Below are 23,486 nucleotides of genomic sequence, written 5' to 3' on the forward strand. Positions count from 1 at the left end.
ACATATTAGTAATCAATTTTCATTATATATTAAGGATAAGTTAGGAAAACAGTCACTGTTCCAAAAAGGAAGAAAAAAAATTCCCAAGTCAAATTAAAATTCAGCAGATGATGTAACTACATTCAAGCCATTACAGTATTTTTGTGTGTGTGTGATATCATATAGATCAAACATTTTTTATTCAGCCTTTGTAGGCATTGTACACAAACAAACAAACGAATTGTGAACATGAAATTTAAATGAAATTTTGAATGTAAACATCATCCATATAATCTTAAAGAGAGATATATTGCAATTTGAAATACAGTACTAAAATATATTTTTATCAGGAAAAATAATAAAATATATTGATAGTCTTGAAATTAAACAGTTCCAACACACAAAAGCAAGGGTCAAGAAAAGATCCCCAAAAGCAAGATCCTCATCCACGTTCAAGTCTTGTTACATGAAGGATAGTGAAAAAACAAAATCACAGAAGGTTGTCAAAATGGTGTCCTATAGTACATGGATGTATTTCAATAAAATATTTAAGGCAGGGCAGAAATAAACTACTTAATCAATTAAGCAGATAAATGCTTTTCACATTCTCTGTAAGTATACCATACTAGAACTGATGGGACTTCAATGATGAAATATTTTTATTTTGAAACTTCCATGAATAGACGATGGTGGGTACATGATATATTGCCCATCAAGATATTGTAAACAAGTTAGGTTTTAATGAGTTGCAGACAAGAAGTCTGCCTTGAAATATCATAAAACATACATAGTCCCTTTCACCAGGATGGGATTTGGACCCATGACTCTCTGATTGAAAAGCCAGGCAAAACCACTAGACCACCACGCTACACTAAAATAAAGCACTGAGCATGGTAATTGTGGGTAAATATCATTCATCATTTAAGTAGCTGAGCTACTTCAATCAAATGTTGGCTAACCAGGTAAGTTCTTTAGGAAAGCAATCTAATTCTGTTGATAAACCAAAACCATACACTGCCTCAAATTGCATCAATGTACTATAGATTGACCTTTGACATGCCCTTTGTGACCCTTGACCCTGACCTGTGAAAATATCTGACCTTCTGAAGCACAAAATTCAAAACCAAATGCATATCATAGTGTGATATATCTCTAGTGATAAGCAGCACACAGCAATGTATCAAATGAGGTGTCTTTAGCACAGAGCCATAAAAAAAAAACATTTCAGAGAATTTCATTTAATACCTGGAAAAAAAAACATAGATATATATATATACACACACCCAAGCGCAAGCTTTTAAAAAGTCTTGACTGTTGCTATGTACAAAACCAGTCATGAAATACAGAAAGAACTCTTTCATATTATCTATAGTGTTATCAATTAAGATTAGGACTAATTACATTAGTTACAATACTCAGTGACCAAATTTGGACTAATACTTATTCTTTGCTGGAAAAATAATTAAGAACATCAAATGCCTAGGGAAAAATAAACAACTTACAGACATTTTAAATGTCATTATGAAGAGGGAAATGTAATACTCAAGTGTGACATAAAAAGGCTACATACATGTATAGTCTGAAAACAATTTTTTTGTCAACATTACAAATTGCGTATTCGGTGGGTGGACTAAAAAATATATTTAACGATTCTGGGCCCTGTTGCATATTTGCGATGCAATGGTAACTTGCATGGAATCCTTGATTTTGATTGGTTGTTGATCTGCATTACCATGGTAGTATCATAAAAGTAACTTTTATGCAACGGGGCCTGGTTAGTGCTGGTCGATATTTGATTTCTATGTCAGTTGATTATCGCCAGCAACATATCGCCAATAACACGATATATCGACAAGTCTGAAAATTGATTATATTGATTCATTATGAGCTGCAAATTTTGTGAGAGCAGGGAAGGGGGAAATGAAAGCAAAACTTTCAATCGGGGCTTGTCTATGAAACGTGGGTATTTGGGAACCAACTAACAAAATTCTGAGTTGGTTTAAAATAATACAGAGCAGCTTTTTTGGTCAATAAATAGTGATGAAGTTTTAATAATCAAAATATTTTGGGCATATTGTGTTATCAAGATCTATCGACATAATCAAACCTAATGAATATGCAACATTTTTTCAATATCAAACAATTCAAATATCTAATATCACCCGCACTACTTCTGATGCTTGGAGATTACTCAAATAAATTGGCTTTGTTTCTTGTTGAAGCATTGTCGATTTAAAGATCATGGATTTAAAAAATTGCCTACTGTTAACAGAAAAGACTGAGACATCATGCTCATTTCAAACTTCACACCTACTGTGATAAACTAAGTATTCAAGATTAATCTTAGAAACATTGAAAGTTAGTATCAAAGGATACTGAAGCAATTCAAAATAGAATTCTAATGATACACATAATAATTGAGTCAGAAAAAAATCAATATTCTATGTTTCTTCATGCAGTAACACCTTCATTCAGCACTAAAAGTGATAAAAGATTTTCACTGAAATGAAATCTGTCAATAATACTAAACTTTTATTTACAAAATTATAAATTTCAGATAGAGAAAAAAGGTAATGCTATACAGTGAATTCAACTTCACAAATAACTTCCAATATCTAAATGGATTCTTAGGAAAGGGTGATGATGATTTATAGAACAAATCTTAGCACATATTTCTTTTATACAACAAGCACTTAAAGAAAATATTATTGCATATTCTTTATACTTTAAAGTACAAATGATCTAAGTTGCAAAATGTATCATTCCTTAATTGACGTTCACTGTAATTGATGTTCACGAAGCTGCACTCGTTAATTGCTTGTATGAATATAAATGCGAATCAGCTTGGAGGTCATCTGATCAGTCACATGATATGACATGTGACCTTCATGAGAAAATTGATGCAGGTCTCATCTCTTTTGATTCTTTGGTAGGCTCCCTATGTGTTGTTCCATATTTGCAAAAGACAAGACTCGTATAACATTATCTTCTTTTTTTCTGCAGAGGCTAATCTCAACTTCAACCTCATCATAATCAAATCAAATCACAGCAGCTCTTGACTTGATTTCTCAACAGAATCATCTAAACCCTTTTTCCAACTCGCAGGCAACTGACCGACTGCATCGATTGACAGTTCGTTGTAAACGTCTCTGCTTGTAAAGAATTGCTAAGTTGTGACAACGATCCAAGAATAAAATCAAGAGCAATACAGCATTAGCTTCTCTGCAGAATACAAAGTTTGGGACATCTGTTTTGCGAAGCATCAGGAAAGCCTTTCAGTCATGATCAAGGATGGATGAACAGCAAAATGAACGACTGCACAATGTATCAAGGATTGCTTCCTTGGTGAAGACTGAAGAACACACAACGGGAAAGATGGCTGATGCTGCGATTCAATGGTAGCCTAAATTGATTGGAAGATTTAAGTTGGTTGACCCGTGTCAAAACTCGCCGTTGAATACTTTTTTTTCATAAGTGGAAGAAGCGCAGACATTATAAGCCATGTTACAGGTCATTGCATGTAGCACATTTTCATACGATTATATATCTTTTGGTTTACACTATTTAGTTATAAATATAATCCAAACTCTTTGGACACTACTAGGTACGGCAGCAGTGTCATACAGAAGCCAGGAATCTGTTCATCTGAGTGACGAAACCCATTTCTTGGAAATGTTCATCCTGTTTGATAGCAGCAACCACTCCAATGCCAGATGTTCTGGGTAACATTTTTCCTTCAGGTATTATGAGCACTTTGTGCTTATGAGTTTTTACCAGATCAAGCATCTCTGCCTCAAGATTACCCTAAAAAAATCTTACTTCACATCTTCCTGCTTGAATACGGTGTTAACCCACTGCGTACTGGAATTGAATAGTCCCTGCACAAAGCCTATGGCAAATGCAGATCCCAGTAGTCAACAGGTTAAGGCTGTTCCAGAAGTCTTTGCAGCAGGAAGTGCTTTCCCTCAAAGGCACACTTCTCTGAACTGTCTAAATGGCTTGACACCATGCTTTGCTATACAGCAGGTAGATTGTGATCTGTTGACGAGTAGGAGGCATTGGCGTTGAACCCATGACCTCCATGTTCGGATTGGTTGGCAATCTGAGGCATAGTGGTATGGTGACTCTTCTTCGATTTCACCTTCTTCTCCTGGCGCTCTGATGTCTTGGCTAAGATGGGAAACGAAAATCAAGAGAAAGGGGAATCAGGGACAACTGTCATAACAAGTTGAGGATAAAATCCAATCATGGAAATGATGAATTAGATTGAATTAGAACTTGATACAACAAAATTATTTTACCCAAGAGTCTGTATGCAAAAATCTGTAATTATGTGCAAAATGATTCTGGTAGAATGTCAGTAAATGTCTGTAATTAGAATAAAGGCAATCTGTCATCAGACATGTTTCAATTAGCAAACAATTATCAAAGCATGTGCCCACATGTTTGGGTGTTCATGATTTCCATCAGATATGTGTATGATAATGCGACCACTAAACTTATGGTGCTTAGGCATGTAATCTACCCTTTTGTTCCACTAAAGCAGTGGTTATTCCATAAAAGAAATTTGTTGCCTTGCTTAATTGACTGTTATTCTTAAACAATTATGCAAATTTCTACTGAATATTTACATTGTCAACCCATTATATAAAACAAATAATGCACAGGATAAGTTTGTGATGTTGGTGGCTATTCATGCACTCGAGTATTACCGATATTATGCAAAAGCATTTGGCAAGCTCTGTGCTTCTTGCACCATTTTGAATAACCATGAGTGCAATGCACTGCATTGACACAAACACAAACCTGTACATTATTTGTTAGATTACTATACCACCATTGTAAATAACCATGAGTGCAATGCACTGCATTGATACGAACACAAACCTGTACATTATTTGTTAGATTACTTACCATCTTTCCCAGTTAGGTTTGGCAAGTGTGTGACTTCTCTATCGCTCTCCCGTGGCGACGTGTTGGAGACGTCCTTTTTGGATTTGCGTTGGCTGGACATCATGGCATCAAACTGGAGCGTTTTCTCATGGATCATTGTCTTCTCGCTGCCCGATGCACCAACCTTCTTGTAGTAAGAGTTGGTTGACTTCTTTGTCATCTTGTCATTAGCCCTGCAATAAGGATAGTTAAAGAATTAGTAGCAGTTCTGCGTGCTAGTTCCTTCTCAACATAACTTTTTTATTATCTCTTGTTTGCACAATATTGGCATATCCAGTTATACATAATAATCATAATAATACTCAGTTTTTACATGTATGTAGAGCAAAGATTATAAAGTCTCTCTGCACTCTGTAATTAAAGTTAAGTGAATAGAATCAGATAGAAAGAAACAATTTTGGGAATATATAAAAATAATAAAAAATTTGATGGTTAAGCACTTTCCACATTAAGCAAAACATTGAGTAAAATACTTAAAATTCTGGCTTAACTATCAAATTGAATACTGGCCCAAGGCTCTTGCATGACTCACCTTAAAGGAGGAGGACCTGCCATACCGGTAGAGGAGTAGTTGGACTTGTTGGAGGTGATATTGCCCATGGTGAGATTGATGGTGGTCTGGGTGGGGCTTGAACCCTGACCCGACTGGTGTGAGGTGTGGTTGGTGGGACCGTTGTGACCCCCTATGTGCTGGGGTAGCTTGCTGGAGGAGCTGATGTGTTGGATGGAAGGGGCGGTGCTGTTGGATGGCGTGGTGGCGATGGAGGACTTCTTCTGCATCTCAGCCATTGAGGATGGGTTGCTCTGGAGGGACGGACAGAAAGGAACACAATCAAATTGACAGATTTCAAAATCAGGGTTGGTACTGGGGAGTGTTTCATCAACATTTTTGTCTGACAAGTTGTCAGATCTGGCATCTTTCCTTGATTCTGATTGGCTGGGAGACACTTTTACTATGGTAACTGTCGGATAAAACATCTGACAAGTCCTTTCATGAAACGCTCCCCAGAAATCGATATGCATATTACCAGGGGTGTGAGTGGTCACAAATAAAAAGATCTTGAAAAAAGCTGGAGAGTGTTGAAAAAATCTGAAATAGAAAGAGCTCACATACATTTTGCACAGAGGAAAGCCAAAAATAGGCTGAAATTACGCTGAAAATAAAAAAAAATCTGAAATCAAATAAAAATCTGAACTCTCACACCCCTGATTGCTTATGCATGTTCCAAGAAAAATTAATTGCTAATCAATTTTCAGGTGCCTATAATCATTCATAATACTTGCTATTACTAGAACTCTTGCAATTTAGAAAAAAAAGCCAATTTCTACATGTCATAGTTATTTCACGATTGACCTGTTGGTTTTGTGTCTAACAAAATCAAGTTAAACGAGCTTGATTTCTTAAGGGTATACGTTAACTTGTAAGATTTTCGTTCATACCTTCTTTGCATCATACTTTGGGCTGCTCTCATGATGCCCATCCCGTGAAGGCGTCGATGACCTCTTGACCTTGTCGGTCTCTGAGTGACGTTTTCTGGACTTTTCCTTCTCTCTTTCTCTCTCCATCTTTTCACTACTTGATTGCTACAGAATGAAGGATGAAAACATTAGTAATGAGGATATCTATGATGATTATGGTAACAGTGTTTTGGTGATGATGATGTTGATGGAAGTGGTGGTGGCAGCTGTGACGACAATGATCTTGATGACATTGATGATGATGGTGATGGTAATGATGGCGGTGGCTGTGAGGACAATGACCTTGATGACATTGATGATGATGGTGATGGTAATGATGGTGGCAGCTGTGAGGACAATGATCTTGATGACATTGAAGATGATGGTGATGGTAATGATGGCGGTGGCTGTGATGACAATGATCTTGATGACATTGAAGATGGTGATGGTAATGGTGGTGGTGGCTGTGATGACAATGATCATGATGACATTGAAGATGATGGTAATGGTAACGGTGGTGGTGGCTGTGATGACAATGATCTTGATGACATTGAAGATGATGGTGATGGTAATGATGGCGGTGGCTGTGATGACAATGATCATGATGACATTGAAGATGATGGTAATGGTAACGGTGGTGGTGGCTGTGATGACAATGATCTTGATGACATTGAAGATGATGGTGATGGTAATGATAGTGGCAGCTGTGACGACAATGATCTTGATGACATTGATGATGATGGTGATGGTAATGATGGCGGTGGCTGTGATGACAATGATCTTGATGACATTGAAGATGATGGTGATGGTAATGATGGCGGTGGCTGTGATGACAATGATCATGATGACATTGATGATGATGGTGATGGTAATGATGGTGGCAGCTGTGACAATGATCTTGATGACATTGATGATGATGTTGATGGTAATGATGGCGGTGGCTGTGAGGACAATGATCTTGAAGACATTGAAGATGATGGTAATGATGGCGGTGGCTGTGATGACAATGATCATGATGACATTGAAGATGATGGTAATGGTAACGGTGGTGGTGGCTGTGATGACAATGATCATGACATTGAAGATGATGGTGATGGTAATGATGGTGGTGGCTGTGATGACAATGATCTTGATGACATTGATGATGATGGTGATGGTAATGATGGTGGCAGCTGTGACGACAATGATCTTGATGACATTGATGATGATGGTGATGGTAATGATGGCGGTGGCTGTGAGGACAATGATCTTGAAGACATTGAAGATGATGGTGATGGTAATGATGGTGATGATAATGGTGGTGGTAGTGATGATGATGTTGCGGTGATGTTGAAGGAGATATCATCTCCTTCTTCAACATCACATGATGATGACGGTGATGATGACAGTGGTGACGGTAATGATAATAACAATGGTGTTGATGGTGGTGGTAGGGATGATTGTAGTGGTGATGTTGAAGATGATGATAGAGAGTTTTAGGAGCAGTGAACGAGAACGGCATGGTAGTCATCTGATCGTTCGAGTCAACGTCGTCTGCCTATGTTCTCTACAGATGCGAATATTTTAGATTTCACTCGACTTGTATGTGTACGTACGTCCATGTGAAACAGTGCGATAACCAGCGGGTCATGACACGCTGCCTGAACCGGAAGATCAGGCGTACCATCACCTGGCGACCCGGCCGGGTGATGCTAAGGTGCAACTTGTGCACACTTGTTCTTTTACTTGCTTTGATTCCCTTTTACGTGCGTTAGGATATATATTGATATATATTTTGGAGATCAGAAAGCAATTTCAAATAAAACTAGAATTTTAATTCGTCATGAGGACGAATTAGGTGATCTGTCTCTGATTTTCATGATCATGAATACAATCACCATGTTTATTGAGATCAATACAATGCTCATATTGAAAACTAAACTTTTATTACGAAAAGAACATGTTGAATACTCTTGAAAAGAGGGAAATGAGAATATGTGAAATACATGTAGGTGTAGGCGATACACATTGTACATGTTATAGGCCTATTAAAAACGATTTCAACCTACTTTATTGTGCGATATTTGAACTAATATACCTTGTAATGGTGATTAAGGAACATTTGCGAAAAGTTGAAAAGAAAAAAATTTATGGTCATATTTGGGTTCGAACCCTCGACCTTAAGGATGCAAGTCTGGTGCCTTACCAATTGAGCTGCACTGTATCCCATAGACTTTCTACACAAGCAAATTAAGAGGATCTCAAATCCAATTTTGCAAGTGAAATACGGGCATGATCCCGGCATCTGATTGGAAAACGAAGACCACACTTGCGATAGCTTACAATCTCAGCAACAACATACTTCAAGCTCAGAGAAAACCAACCAATAGAAAGGGAGATATGGCTCACGAAATTCAGGAATGTAAAATCCAGTTTTGAGAAAAAGTCATTTCCCATAGAGATTGCACACAAAATGAGTGAAAATGACATGCCATTTTTTAGGATGATCCATTCCTTTAAAAGTGTATAAAGGCATCAAATTAGAAATAGTATGTCCTCAGTTACAACATATTGAAAACTGAGCGAAAATTGACCAATATTTACAGAGTTAAAGTAAAATCTGCATAATTATAATGAAGTCATAAGTAGCAAAATGGGAATTTTGAGTTCCGACGCCATTTTGATGACGTCATGATAAAATTTCGGGTCAAATGCGACATGATATCACATCTCCCATCCATACTCTATTCGAATACGAAAAAAAAATGGGGGTCAACGGACTACTTTAAGAGCTATAATGAAGTTTGTATAGGCATGTTTTTGCACATACATAGTCTATGGTTAGTGCGCGCGCATGCTGTAAACTTTGATGGACGCTAATTCCTTTATTACTTGTCGTAGAAGGTTGATCAAGGTATCAAATTGTTCAGAATTATATTATCGGTGCATTAATATGAAAAAAATGGCAATCCTATGTTTTATAGTGCCGTTACGCGCGGGAACGCGCGTAACCGTGCGCGCGCAAATTTTTGAAATGCTTAAAAGGACCTGATTCGTACTCTGTTTTGGTCAAAAAGGGATTTTGGGCATTTTAAAATTTTGACGCGCGCATACGTGCACGTCGTGACCTTTACATGACCTTTGATGACATTGGCGTTTGACCCTTGACCTGAAGTTAATGTGATGTAAATATTGTTAATTTTCGATAATTGATAATGAAGATATGATTGATGTGATTTTACAAAATGGCGTCTAGATGACGTCATGATGACCTTTTGACCTTGAACTTGCTTTATACACATCACATGATAAGTCCCCATATCTGATGATATTTTGAAGATAATTGATGATGTAGATTTGGAGATTTAGTACTAACAAGAAAAGGGCGGAAAAATAAATAAAAAAGAAAATTCGTACGAAATTAATAGTTGGTCTGTCGATTGACAGATCACCTAATAAACATAATGCATATTACATTAATTTTGTGAAAAGTCACTGAAAACTGTGTTTTAATGGTCTTCATGCTGAGCTTGACAAATGACGTCACTCACATGCACGTCGTATATGTGGACGTGTGTTTCAAAAACTGCTCAATGTCGGTAATGATAACGACCATGGCGGAGGTAATGATACTAGCAATGACAATGACAATGATGATAGTTTGATGATAATGATGATGAAGATAGCCAAGATGATGTTGATGAAATAATTATGATAGTAAGAATGATGACAATGTTGATAATGATGATAGTAGGAATAAGGTCTATGCTTTTGGATGTGGTAGTAATGATAAATATGACACCTTTGTTCATGCATTAGTTTCATTCTGTAGCATTCTACCTTACTCTTGTAACCAGCACTTCTGTTTCCCCTCTTTCAAAAGGATGTTTAGTGTTCAACATACCAATATGAAAGAAAAGTTCATTCCCAAATTGAGATGCATACTATGTAAATAACTTCTCTGAAGTATTCCATTTTGAAACTCAGTAATAAATTTATTATTCATTGATTTATCTAATAAGGTGGTGATCCAAAATTAGTGAACCCCAACAGAAAATGAACATGTTTAAAGTGTTCAGGTTCTGCCATATTTTAGATATTTAAATGTGAAATCAGGGGACAAAACATTACATTCAATTAAGTTTGTTTCTCTGGATTTGCCGAACATTGTAGTGTTGTTTGCTACATTCTACACTCAGCACGAAGAAGTGCATTTTGCGGCAGGATTCAGTATCATTTGAGCATGACTGTATGAGATATATATCAAGTTAAAACTTACAACCCAACAGTACTTCCCTATTAAATTGTATATAGATTTTGAAATCAGCACTGGATTCACCAAAGTCCTGGTGATAGAGTGACTTCCTAGCAAGCATTAGTCAAGAGGTTCAGACACAGGGTTTCAAATTCTGCTGGTTCTACATTACTCCATATTCAATTTATACCGAGATGTCATATCCATTCACTGTTTGCACTGAAGTGAGTCTCTCTAACTATTATTAAGTTGCTTTTCTTAACATTTTCTAGGAGTTAATGTAGCAAGAGGTAAGCTTAGATGACTAGACACCTACCTTCTTACTCCGATGCTTAGATCTCTTCTCCTCGTCTCCCTTCTCATCACCCAGCAATGACTTGAGGAGGGGATTCCCTTCGAATTCCTTCTGAACCTTGATGCTGAGCTCACTGGGGAAAGTGTCACAGAAGCCATCCTTCTTGAAGAACTCATGCTTCAAGAACTGGGTACAGGTGGGTCTTTGGTCAGGGTCTAAGTGAAGACAGCTCTGTTCACAAAAACACAATTTAAGAATCTAATGAGGAGGATGCAATTACACAAACATTAAGACAGATTTGCTTGTCTACACCGATGTGACACAGAGAAAGTGCTGAGGCAATCTCTGCTCCGATTAGAAGATTAAGGGTTAGGCTTATTGGTGCACTAGTAATGATTATTTTAGTATCAGGAGATTTAGTATCAGCATCTCGGAGAGTCAACTTTACAATATTTTCTCGATCTTTTTGACATATATTTCTTATCTAATTGGTGATCTGGGGACAACCAAAGTTTGAAAGAACATAATTTCCAATATACTATGACCTTTGACCTTAAGATTCTGTCACATGGACAAGTGCAAGCCTTGCAGGTGGGTTGCATGCAAGCACTTACAACTCACCCGCAACAAGTTTTTGAGCATAATCAAAACTCTTTTTGTGGCAATTCAGACTTGCCTGTGCTCCTGTGTTTGAGTTAATGCCAATGCAGGCGACTTGCGGGTAGCAAAACAGTTACCCGCAAGTCATGAGACAGGGACTTGAGAATCTCGCATACATTTGTAATTCGTAATATTCCGAAGGTTCGTAAGTGCGAAAACAAAATGAGGTTCGTAATGCAAAAGGTTCTTTAGTCCGAAAACAAAGTGAGGTTTGTAATTCCGAAGGTTCGTTAATCCAAAAACGAAATGAGGTTCGTAATTCCAAAGGTTTGTGAGTCCGAAATTGTAATGATTAACGAACCTTATTTCACTTTCAGACTAACGAACCTTCGGAAAAACAAACCTTACTTCGTTTTCAGATCAATGAATCTTTGGAACAACAAACCGTATCTCGTTTTCGGACTAACCAACCTTCGGAACATCAAACCTTATTTCGTTTTCGCTTCAACGAACCTTCGGAATAACGCCACAAATGTTCGGATTAACAAACCCTTTTACATTTTCGGATTAACGAACATCGAGGTATAGGCAATTTACACGTTTCGGAATTACAAAGTGTAACCGAGAATCTTACCTTCATCATTGAGATAGAGAGCCCAGAGAGTGTAGGAAACCTCTTCTCCAGGGGTTCAACGTTCTTGACCTCCGGTAACCTCATACCAACAAAGAGAGGATTCTTCAGGAAGATTTCTTTGTGCCTCTGGATCAGAGTACCTATGGGAAGAGAGATGGAGAGATTTCAGAGATGAAGGGGTCCGATCTTTGACCAGGGGTGTTTTCACAAAACATAAGTTCAATTCAATTCATTTCATTTATTTTACTTGTTCAATCTTTTCATATTCACAACAATACATGTGGTTCAGCTTACATATTACAGCATCTAACATTTAAATCAATTTGTACATGTACAATACAATAAAAAACTATAAAATAGAAAAAAAAAATTAACAGAGATTTACATGTACCGTATGTTCAGTGGTATAAAATTATTTTGATTGATATCTAATAATTCTAAATATATCTTTCGGTTGTAGCCACTGAGGTCCTTGCTCAAACTCCAATGTTAATCAATCTTTCCATTCTGGATTGCATTGGCCCAAGCACTGGTTAGTGGTTATTATTCTCTTTATCTTAATTCACTGTACAGTGTATCTATAATTCAATTTGTAAATATCTTCTGTGAATCTAACAATGCACATATTCTATAATACTGGTCACCATTTCCCCCCTCCCCCTCCCTTCTCTAAATCAAGCACTCTATTTACCCGTCATGACTTGTAATTTTATGACTTTTTTCGTGAGCTGTTGCATCATAAATAATTTTCCCCAAGATGTGTATTTTCAATTTTTACACAAGACCACTATTCAAAACAGCTTGAGGAAGGACTCATGATTTGTCTTGCTAAATTGTGTTTAATCATGTCATCATTTATCAAATAGATCTTTGCACCTTTTATTCAATTAAATGCAATGTTTTTTTCTATTTTACATATCTAAGCCATTGTACCAAAGTCAATTATGACACATGATCAAAAGAAAAACAAACATGACATACTACATATATTGAATAGGCATACTGTATCTCAAGTACAAATTGTATAATAATGTCCTTCAAATATCCAGCTTAATAATGCATGTTGATTAATGTTTACATGAGTGTACAAAGCTATCATTACCTGATGAAAACACCTTCAATACACAAAAGGGATTGCTACATGTATCTTTGAACTCTGGTATTTCAAATCAGAGATATCACATTTCAAAGTCCTATCACTTAAGATAATATAACAAGCATCGATAAACAATTAAGATTATTTCTAATACAAATCATTATACCTCCTTATCTATAGTTCACACCACGCGGCATTCCTTGTACACAAAAGCCTCTCTTAAAAGGTATAGAGCAACGTACACACACCAATTATTGATTTTATCAAATTTACTATTGAATAGCATTGATGAAATCTACAAAAAATTAAAATGAACTCTATATGTCTTTTACAAGGAATCATTATGATATGGACATGATGCAAGAAGAATTCTGAATTTCAGCCTTTATATAACAGCAGTACAGCACTAAATTTTGCTATCAAACTATAGTAACATATTTGAGAACTGCAATTGTAAAGTCAGATACAAAAACAACTCACTATAAAGTTTTGATGCCAGATTATAGGGAGCCCCTGTTTACTCTTTTTCCAACAAAATCATTTGAAAACAAAAATGATTTTGTATTTTATTTTGTTAATCTTCCGTCACAATAAAGTTCAAATCTATTCAATGAAAATTCAAATGAAAATCCATCTTCAGTATGCTAACACACTATTTCTCCTGAAGACGGACAGTCAACCTGTCCGAAACGTCGAGTCTCTCTACTACTCATCATCTCTACTCGCCGACGCAAGCCAGCATCTCCTCATCAGCTCTACTACTCAAGCTGTTCTCACTCAACATTCCTTCTGGTTTACAGTCCTTTTCAGGACTATTCTCAAGAAAGAATACTCTATTCTCAAATCTCCACTTTCTCGCCTATCCACTTCTTCTCTTCTTCTATCCACTGCTTCTATAACACTCCACATGGTGTACCGTAAACCACATCAGCAATTGTACATGCCACCATGCAAACCTTCAAACAACATCACACTATTTCTCTTGTACTTACCAAAGCACCTGATGATGTGATAGAGTTGATCAATGTCACTATCACCGGGAAACAGGGGTTCACCAGTCAACATCTCAGCCTGTAAGCAACCCACAGCCCATAGATCTATTGCTCTGTAGAGACAAAAGAAAATGATGGGTTCAGACTTGTGCCAGGATGAGTAAAGATAATGCTACATGTATACTAGTGATTTTATTTTGATGAGAATTTTGATGAATAATGTCATTCTCATTATTTAAGGGGAATGAAACCTTTGGAACAAGAAGGCTTGTGTCAAAACCAAAAAAAATTAAAGAATATGAACAAAGTTTGAGAAAAATCAGACAAATAATGAGAAAGTTATGAGCATTTGAATATTGCCATCACTTATGCTATGGAGATCCTCCCACTGGCAATGCGACAAGGATGTGTCACATGTCACATGTGAACAACTATCCCTATGATGGACTATAAAATACCCTCAAAATGTCTCTTTTGACTTTTTCTAATGGTGATACAAATTCTTTATCCATGATGTATTCTTTAAAAATCTGTATTACATGCCCTCCTATAAAAAAAAACACATGATCTACTGATAGATGTGATAAAAGAGGAAATTTAAGTGAAATATATATAGGGGAAGGCGGGGTAAGTTGAGCATAGGGGCAAGTTGAGCCACCAGCCCCAGGCCAATAATGAATGAGTCAGACATTGTGGTGGTGTCATGTATTGATGACCCATAGCATAACCCCTAACCCCACCACATTGTTTCCAACTTTGAAACAAAAAGTAGTTTTTTAGAGGGAAAAATATGAATTTCAGCCAAAAAAGTAAAAAAGAGTGTGAAATAGATAAGTGCTTTATAAACACACACGTCTTTGAATATAATAAAGACATGATAACAATATTATTAGTCCAGGTATGGATCTTCATTCTTGTCATAGTCTTTTATATGATGAATGCATAATAAATGTGTGGATACAAAATTATCACACTAAGTTCGGACTGGGGTAAGTTGAGCCAAATAGCATGGGACAAGTTGAGCCATGGTAATTCCTATGGTAATGTATCTTAAAAAACAAACAAACCATAAAAATAGATTGAAATACAGGCTGAAAGGAGCAAATTTACATGACTGCTCTTTTCCTTTTACAGGATGTTAGTATTTATAGAGAATTAGCAAGTGAAAAGAATTTAAACAAAAAATTGACATGCTGGTTCTCCCCCATACATTTTGTACATAGTTTTTGTGGCTCAACTTACCCCAGAAGGTGGCTCAAACTTACCCCATATATGGGGCAAGTTGAGCCATTTGACATCGGTTTTTTCAAAGGTCACGATGACTTTCAGTGTTGGGGTAGAAAGTTATATATAGGTGGAAAATATTTCAGAAGAATGAAATTTCAAGGCAAGGTACTTATTTCGACAAGATTATTAATCATATCAATTCTAACATGCAAAAAGCAAAAACTGTCACAACTTACCCCGCCTTCCCATACATGTATTAACATAATGGGAAGAGTTGTTCACAAGTGACATCACACATCTTTGTCGCATTGCCAACTGGAGCATCTCCATAGCATTAGTGATCGCAATATTCAAATGCTCATACATGTAACTGTCTCATTATTTGTCCGATTTCTCTCAAAATTTCGTTGATCTATTTCTTTGATTTTTCTGTTTTCACACAAGCCCACTTGTTCTAAATGTTTCATTCTCCTTAGAGGAATGTGGACATTATCTTGCACTGCTCCTGCCTATAGGATGTCCTCTCTTTTCATCATCTCTTAATTGTCTATCTGAAACATTTCCAAACTGCAGGTTACCAAAATGGACCCCCGTTTACTGCCTGAAATTTGAATGCCTTTTGAGGATCCTTATGAGGCGTTGCAAGAAACTTGCGATCAATTTCAATTCTATTTTTGTTCCCGAAATCAAGCATACACGTATGCCGAGCAATCAATTGCAAATTTGTTATTGATTGCTATAAATCTGCTCCATGAAACCAGGAGTGTGATCTGATAAATTTGCTATAGTTAAAATTGATACTATTAATTGTAGAATTGACCGCAGAAAATTTGTGATTGATGGCAAATAATTTCTTGCAACACCCTCTTAGTCTTTGAATATTTTGTGAACAGATAAACACAAATATGATATGAATCATCATCATTATCCATAAATATCAAACTATGGATGAAAATTCAAGGAAACTAGGCTAACATATGATAAATCTAATTCCCAGTGATGTGAATACATGTTTTGATGATACAAGGAAAGTAGGTCATCTGAATATTTGAAACATGACATTTGAATTACAGATTTTGCTTTTGAGTAGAAAAAAGCCATCACAAATAATCAAGCAATGAATAAATAACCATTAATAATACAACTTTAATGTACTCATATCCATGAGTTCAAGGTGCTAATTGTCATTATTACTGCCAGGTAACTTCTACAGTGTATGCCTGAGCAAATCTCAAGGAATAAGTATTCCTGCAAGGCACCTACATGTATTTACTACACCTGGGTCAAGTGCGGCACAATACTGATACATTTCTTGGTGAAGAATTTAATGCCACAAATTTACTGCAACAGAAATTGCCTTCAGAGGGTATAACCTAAACAATCACATTGCTGTGCCAATGCAATCCCATGTTTACAGTGCATGACTCGAAAGCAGCATATTAAGCATTGTACATAAACAGGTATTTTGTTTTAATAAAAATCAATTGACATTAAATTGTTACTACATGTAGATATACATATAGTTAGACTAAAATGCAGACAGTGTTATCTGAACTTTTGTTATTAACACCAACATTTGCTTGTTTACCATCTCCAAGTTTATAAAGTCATTTACATCTCCACAAGACATGTTTACCTCTAATTAATTAAACACACAATTACAAGTTGAGAGACTTCTAATTAGAGCTGTGAATACAATGAGTAATTGCTTGTTAAGTCTGTTAACAATACACACTTTGAGCAATTAAATTTGGTCCGCTACAAGTACAAATGATTGACAGGGTGCTTAGTTTCAAGCTGGTGCTTAATCTAATTTGCAGAGAATGAGATGCCAACCTCCACAAGAACATTTCAGTATTTTTAAAGCTGAAAATCAGTATTTTGGTGAGGAAATCAGTATTTTCAAAAGAAATACCATAAGACAACACATAAAACTAAAAATTTAGGAATCAGTATTTTGTATGAAACCATCAGTATTCTTCTCAATACTAAATACGGAAAATCTGCACTACTTGGCAGCTCTGAATTTGATTTATAATTCCACATGAAATACATTTAAGGCCGTCTTTCAAAATAAAAATAGTATAACATTGAAAACAATAGCCACACCATAATGATTCATTACCAAAATACTGGATTTACAATTCCAGAGATAGTGTGTGTACTGTGTAATTAATCATACACCAGGAATAAATTCAAGAACTATCAATAAATGAATATTGTATTGTTTGAACATTACTCACTTTCCATATTTGGTATCTCCTACGAGTAACTCGGGCGCTCGGTACCATCTCGTTGCGACGTAATCTGTGTAGATTTCACCCGGGCCTGCGATCGTCCGGGCAAAGCCAAAATCACAGAGTTTGACCACCTTGGATTTGGACACCAGAATGTTCTCCGGCTTTATGTCTCTATGAATGATCTGTTAAGAAAAGGATGATTTAAAATGAGTGATTAGAGAAGAGAGGGAGGACAAGGGGGAGGTCATAGGGAGGAGAATTGGTGATTAAAGGGATGGTCTAGGCTGAAAATATTCATATCTCAATAAATAGAGTAAAATTCACAGAGCAAAATGCTGACAATTTGATCAAAATTGGATGACAAATACAAACAAAGCTATTGAATTTTAAAGATTTGCATTACCCCGGTGAAATAGTTCTAGGCATGTCTTTAATGAATATTCATTCGGTAGGCAGATGATGTCATATCCCCATTTGTTCTTCTGTATTTCATTATATAAAATTAGGTTTATTCAAAAAATTTCTACTAAGAACTAAAACAATTGGACTGACAACTGATTAAGAGCATCAATTATTTATTGCTGCAACTTAGTTCATCATAATGGAGACACATTAAAAAAAAATTTACAATTATGATTTCATGTAATAACATAAGAAAAGGAAAGTGGAGATATGACATCATTAGCCCACCTAATAAATATTCATGAAGACATGCCTAGAACTGTTTCACCAAAATAATGCAAATCTTCAAAATTCAATAAAGTCTAAATAAATTTTTAGCATTTTGCTCTGTGAATTTTTTTTATTTTAAGATATAAACATGTACAGCCTGGAGTATCCCTTTAAACTCTTTTGGCAAAGGGCATTTTATTCCATTCAATTCAAATATTGTGAGTTGAAACAGTGTACAAAAATTACTTATAATATATAGTACATGTAGATCTACATGTATCTTTGAACTGGAGAATTGGCACTCAAGAGGTTGTTAACATGCACAGATTGTGTGAACAATGCAGGAATCGTAAGTTGTCTCAACTCTGACAACACAGCCATCTACAGAAGATAGAATCTGGAAAGCAAACACCGCTTTTCAATAGATACACCCTAGGCACACTCAAGTAATTAAAGGTGTATCTAGGTCGGGGTTCATCATGTTCATCATGTTCATCAAGCTACCATCATCCCTTCATCAAACACTCCTGGCTGTTGTCTGGTTTGTTGATAGAAACAAACTAGGGGTATGGTGTGAAAGGAAGAACAAACTAGAAGCCTGAGCATCAGACATGGTATCCATGGAAGACCTAATCACTGCTTTTAACAGTTGTATGTTGACATATTGATACAATGTGTCAGAATTCTTCAGCTCCCCTTTCCAATATCAGGAGAGTTGAAAGAAGATTTTGATATTTTGACAGACAAATTTATTTTCAGGTTATTAAATGCATGAAATTTAGCAGCTTTAATGTATCAATCATTTGAGGAAATCACGCACTGACCAAAAAAATATCAAGAAATACCCCCCCTCCCTTCTTTTTTTGCCTTTCACTGTAAGGTAAGCCCTGACATCTTCCCTTATGGAAATCCAGCAGATGTGGTTTAATGAATGCAATTAATTACTGTAAACACAATTTAAAATCCATTTTCAAGTAATATTCTCAGTTTGCCTTTATAGTCCATCTTTAAATACAAAAATTATTTCTATCATGCTCCCATTGAGTTAAATACCCAATCTACACTAGTTTTCATTTTAGTTTTAATGATAAAATTGGCAGGGAGGGGTGTAACAAGAAAAGGTGGTAATTTTTCTTTCATGTTTTCAAGTTTATGTTTATCTTAATGCATTCTTGTGTAAACTCAGCTCAGATGAGATCCCTTTAAAGAAACCCTAACTTTGCTCCTTTTAAGAACGCATCATGCATATTCCGATCAATCAGCACTTGACAAAATTATAAATTCCACATGGAATGTACATGTTGGGTGAAAATGTATGTTTCATGAGAAGTGCAACCGAAGAAGAGAGAGGGCCTGGGAGAATGATGTTCTGTGGTGTAATATCATCCTTTCTGGGCTGAATTTCACATCAGAGAGGAAATAAAATGCAGCTGGTTTGTGAAATTGATGCGCCATTGTCTTCCGAGGGTTGTGATCAAAGACGGGACTGAATTATTTATTCTGGGAAGATTCTGCACAATGATACAATTACATGTGCACAGATACAGGAGTCTTTGGCAACTCCCAGAATAGCTTATTTAGTGGTAAAAAATATGGGCTTGTTATATTATAAATTACTTTTCAGTTTTTAATAAACATTCACATCTAAATGGTAAGTCCACTGTAATGTCAAAATGATCAAAAACACAGAAAGAAATTCAACAAGAATAACAGAGACCCCCCAATTAAATTTTAAGGTTTTGGTACTTTACTATTGTATCTCTTTATGAGCTTCTTCCCCATAAGGTTTACCATTCAAAAATTTGATAAATTACAGACTAATGGTTCATACAGACTGATTATTTTTTCCTTTCATGGAAAACAACACATGTACATGTACATGTAGTGTAAGAATTAGTACATGTATATCAGATTTGTATAATGCACAGCACATGTGGAATCATTTAAACGATTAGAAAAAAAATGCAATTTATAGAAACTACATACAAAAAGAGAGCAGTTCCAACTGATGTCATATTTTTACTTAAAGAATTTGTTTCTATGGTATCAATTGCTAGCACATGGCACTATCAAAAGTCTTTGGCTCAGAGTTAATGCGATGTAATCTCTGTGAAAACTATAAAGAACGGTCTTATCTCCAGCTTAAAACACTTCTATATCTTCTATAGGAAGCTCATGTGATTATTCCACGCAAATTACTTACATTGTTGACGTGACAGAATTCGATTCCTTTGAGTATCTGCCACATGTATTTTCGGACCAGGTTCTCGTCTAACCCCATGGGGTACTTCTCCAGCTCATCGAGGACCGTGTGGTCCATGAACTCAAAGACAAGGTAAAGACGCTTCTTCCGGCGAAACACCTCTATTAAGTTCACCAGGTTTTCATGTCGGAGTTGCTGTTGAAGAGAAAAAACATGGGAAAATTACATGTATATTTGTACAAGAATAGACTGGATGACTTATTACAAAGATATTATTCTTTATAATTCATACATGTAAGTATCAAAATACTCATACACTTGAAAGAGACAGTAATTATGAGAGAAAACAATATATACACAGACAGAAATAGACAATGTTGTTTCATCTTTATCATGCATAAATTACCCTCGGAACAAGCATGGAGATTTATATTGCACAACTTTTATTTCAAAGGCCACTATAGCAAGATAAATGATAAACTAATGATGAAAATCATTTTATAAAAGAAATATTAATGTATTTGTTTGGAATCTGCACATTTCATTACCTACATATACATATACGGTAGGCTAGTATTTCCCTACTGCCTGATCAATGAAGGGCAATAAACAGGAGATGCCTGCTGAACAGACATTATTGTGATTACAAAAAAAAAGTTCTCATAATTTTAGGGTACAGTGTACATTTGATGAGTGATTTGTTGATGAAGATAATCAATGATGATGATGATTGATTGAACAAGTAGAGAAATTAAATGTACCATACTCATAGCATTGCCACTTTTGCCTTGCAAGAAATCTACAATAAAGCATGGGTCCGTTTCATAAAACCTGTTATTATAACAAATTGAAATAACAGTTAAAAGCTACTGAAATCCATCAATCTGATTGGCCGATAGTTAATTTGTTATAGAAATTGTGCATCAGTCATTATGACAAGTCTTCATGAAACGGGACCCAGATGACTGATCTGTTTAATTTCTATCATTTGGATTTTCTACAGTTTAAAGACGACAAATAACTGTGTTCAAAATGGACACCCTTGATCCCGATAATGATCATGTACACACATACATTATGCATATTTAAAAGCAATAGTTTGAAGGCTGTGGTGAGATGGTCTCATTTGGCTAAAAATCTCACCATGTTATTTTGCAAATAAATCAATGTTACAAGTCTGCCACCTAAAAGGGACACTTTTTGGAATCAATGAGCTTTAATTGTGGTCTAACGACACAACAGTATCGCAGGCCTCGCAGACAATGCCTTGTCGACACATTAACTTGAGATTTGGCCATGAGGACGACAGCAGGCAACTTAAAATTAACCACAAGGAAAAAAGGGGACAGCGTATGGATAAGACGTTGTCCAGTTGCTTTGAGTTGAAGGGAAAGACAAAAATCAATAACGGCGAGAGATGGGTAGCGAGGCCTTGAATAGTGGTCGCCCTCACAACAGAGGAACGGTATTGATCGTCTATGGTACAAGACAAAGGAGATTGGTGCTCGTAGTGTAATATGCTATGATAACCAGGCAAGATATTACTCACAAGAGCGCCTGGTGACAGTAATTGTATCGGTTGCATAATTTAATTGCAACAGCTTTCGCCACTTAACTGTAAAATATAAATCTTGCTGCTTTCGAAAATTCAGACAACATTTTTCATCAGTTTTAACTTACAATCAGATGGCCAAATTAGACTAATTATTTTTGTTAAAGTTTTTATCAAAATAAATCATGAGAAATCCTTTATACATTTAGCAGTCTTTCAAAAATGTGGAGCAAATTGTGATGCAATACCAGGAAAATTATTCCTTGCCTGCTTTGTTTTATTTTTGTTCTTGATTATATTAAAAAGATCATAATTTTTTTTCTATTTTGGATAATTTTTTCAGTATGTTTAATTGATATTGCTCAATATATTTGGATCACCCTGTTGTTAGAGTGGACTTGAGTGCTATTATGTCCAGTACTCCAGGTCAATATCTACGTGTAAATTAAGTTCATAAAATAGAGCTAAAATAACTCTTTGGAATTGATTTTATTTTCTCGGAACATAACCATACTCTAGCAAAAAACATTATTAAATTAAATCTCCCATATAAAAATTCACATAAAAAAAAAGTGTCTTGCGATTGACGGTTAAGACCCTCAATTGATACTGATGAGCACCTGGATAAAGGCCCGTTCATCCGTTGCCATGGTTACGATCATATTCAACAACGCATCAATCACACACTGGTGCAATGGAGCTGTATCGAGGATCGATCCTGATGATCTTATGGGAGACAATTGCAAGGGAAGTCCTGGCAGGTGCTGGGTAAAGATAGATGTGTGCAATATTTGTCTTGGTTTCTATCGGATAGCCCTGCTGTATTGGGTATCACTGCACTGTGCGAGATACCACGGATCGAATAGACAGGATAGTGACTTCAGTAAAGGGCAATTCTGCATGCATGTGTATAGTCGCAGCAGTGGCGTACCTATGATTTTCCAAAGGGGGGGGGGACATATTCGTCCGCCAAAAAAATTTGACAAGCCAAAAAGAAGGAAAAAGTCTTCAAGTTCAAAGGAGGGGGGGGGCACTTGTGGCTTGTGGGGGGGGTGGGCAGAGATACATGTACGTGCCTTGCACGAGTTGTGACTTGTCAGGATACGGTACGCTAGTGAGTCGCAGGCTCAAAAAGGGCATGCACCCCTCCTGTCCCCACTAAAAATCTGCATTCTGACTCCTTTTTTTAATTCAAACCCCTTTGGGTGGATCTTGGAGATATCAAACCACTACTAGCATCTGAGTTTCGTAAGTTTACATGTAGCTTGAATGAAATATGTAATCTAGTTCAGGCTATTTTCATTTTATAGTGTTTGAACATACATGTACAAGTATAAAGCATAGATATATA

At 36.1% G+C, this 23,486-nt stretch overlaps 1 protein-coding gene across 2 annotated transcripts in view; it reads right to left on the bottom strand.

Annotated features, from left to right (window-relative positions):
* Positions 1-330: 330 nt before the first annotated feature.
* Positions 331-23,486, bottom strand: part of LOC121431955 (cyclin-dependent kinase-like 4) — a 31,296-nt gene continuing 8,140 nt past the window's right edge. Inside the window, exons 3-11 of one of the 2 annotated variants that reach the window (XM_041629749.1) lie at positions 20,584-20,778; positions 17,712-17,890; positions 14,242-14,354; positions 12,154-12,293; positions 10,941-11,150; positions 6,373-6,516; positions 5,465-5,736; positions 4,894-5,105; positions 331-4,149 (exon numbers count right to left, since the gene is read on the bottom strand). In XM_041629749.1, the coding sequence (XP_041485683.1) occupies positions 3,995-4,149; positions 4,894-5,105; positions 5,465-5,736; positions 6,373-6,516; positions 10,941-11,150; positions 12,154-12,293; positions 14,242-14,354; positions 17,712-17,890; positions 20,584-20,778 (1,620 nt within the window). In that variant the 3' untranslated portion in view covers positions 331-3,994. The remainder of the gene's footprint in view (positions 4,150-4,893; positions 5,106-5,464; positions 5,737-6,372; positions 6,517-10,940; positions 11,151-12,153; positions 12,294-14,241; positions 14,355-17,711; positions 17,891-20,583; positions 20,779-23,486) is intronic. The other variant, XM_041629750.1, reaches the window with a different exon arrangement.

This window comes from Lytechinus variegatus, chromosome 18 (genome assembly GCF_018143015.1).
Source record: "Lytechinus variegatus isolate NC3 chromosome 18, Lvar_3.0, whole genome shotgun sequence".
NCBI classification, from domain to species: Eukaryota; Metazoa; Echinodermata; class Echinoidea; order Temnopleuroida; family Toxopneustidae; genus Lytechinus; species Lytechinus variegatus.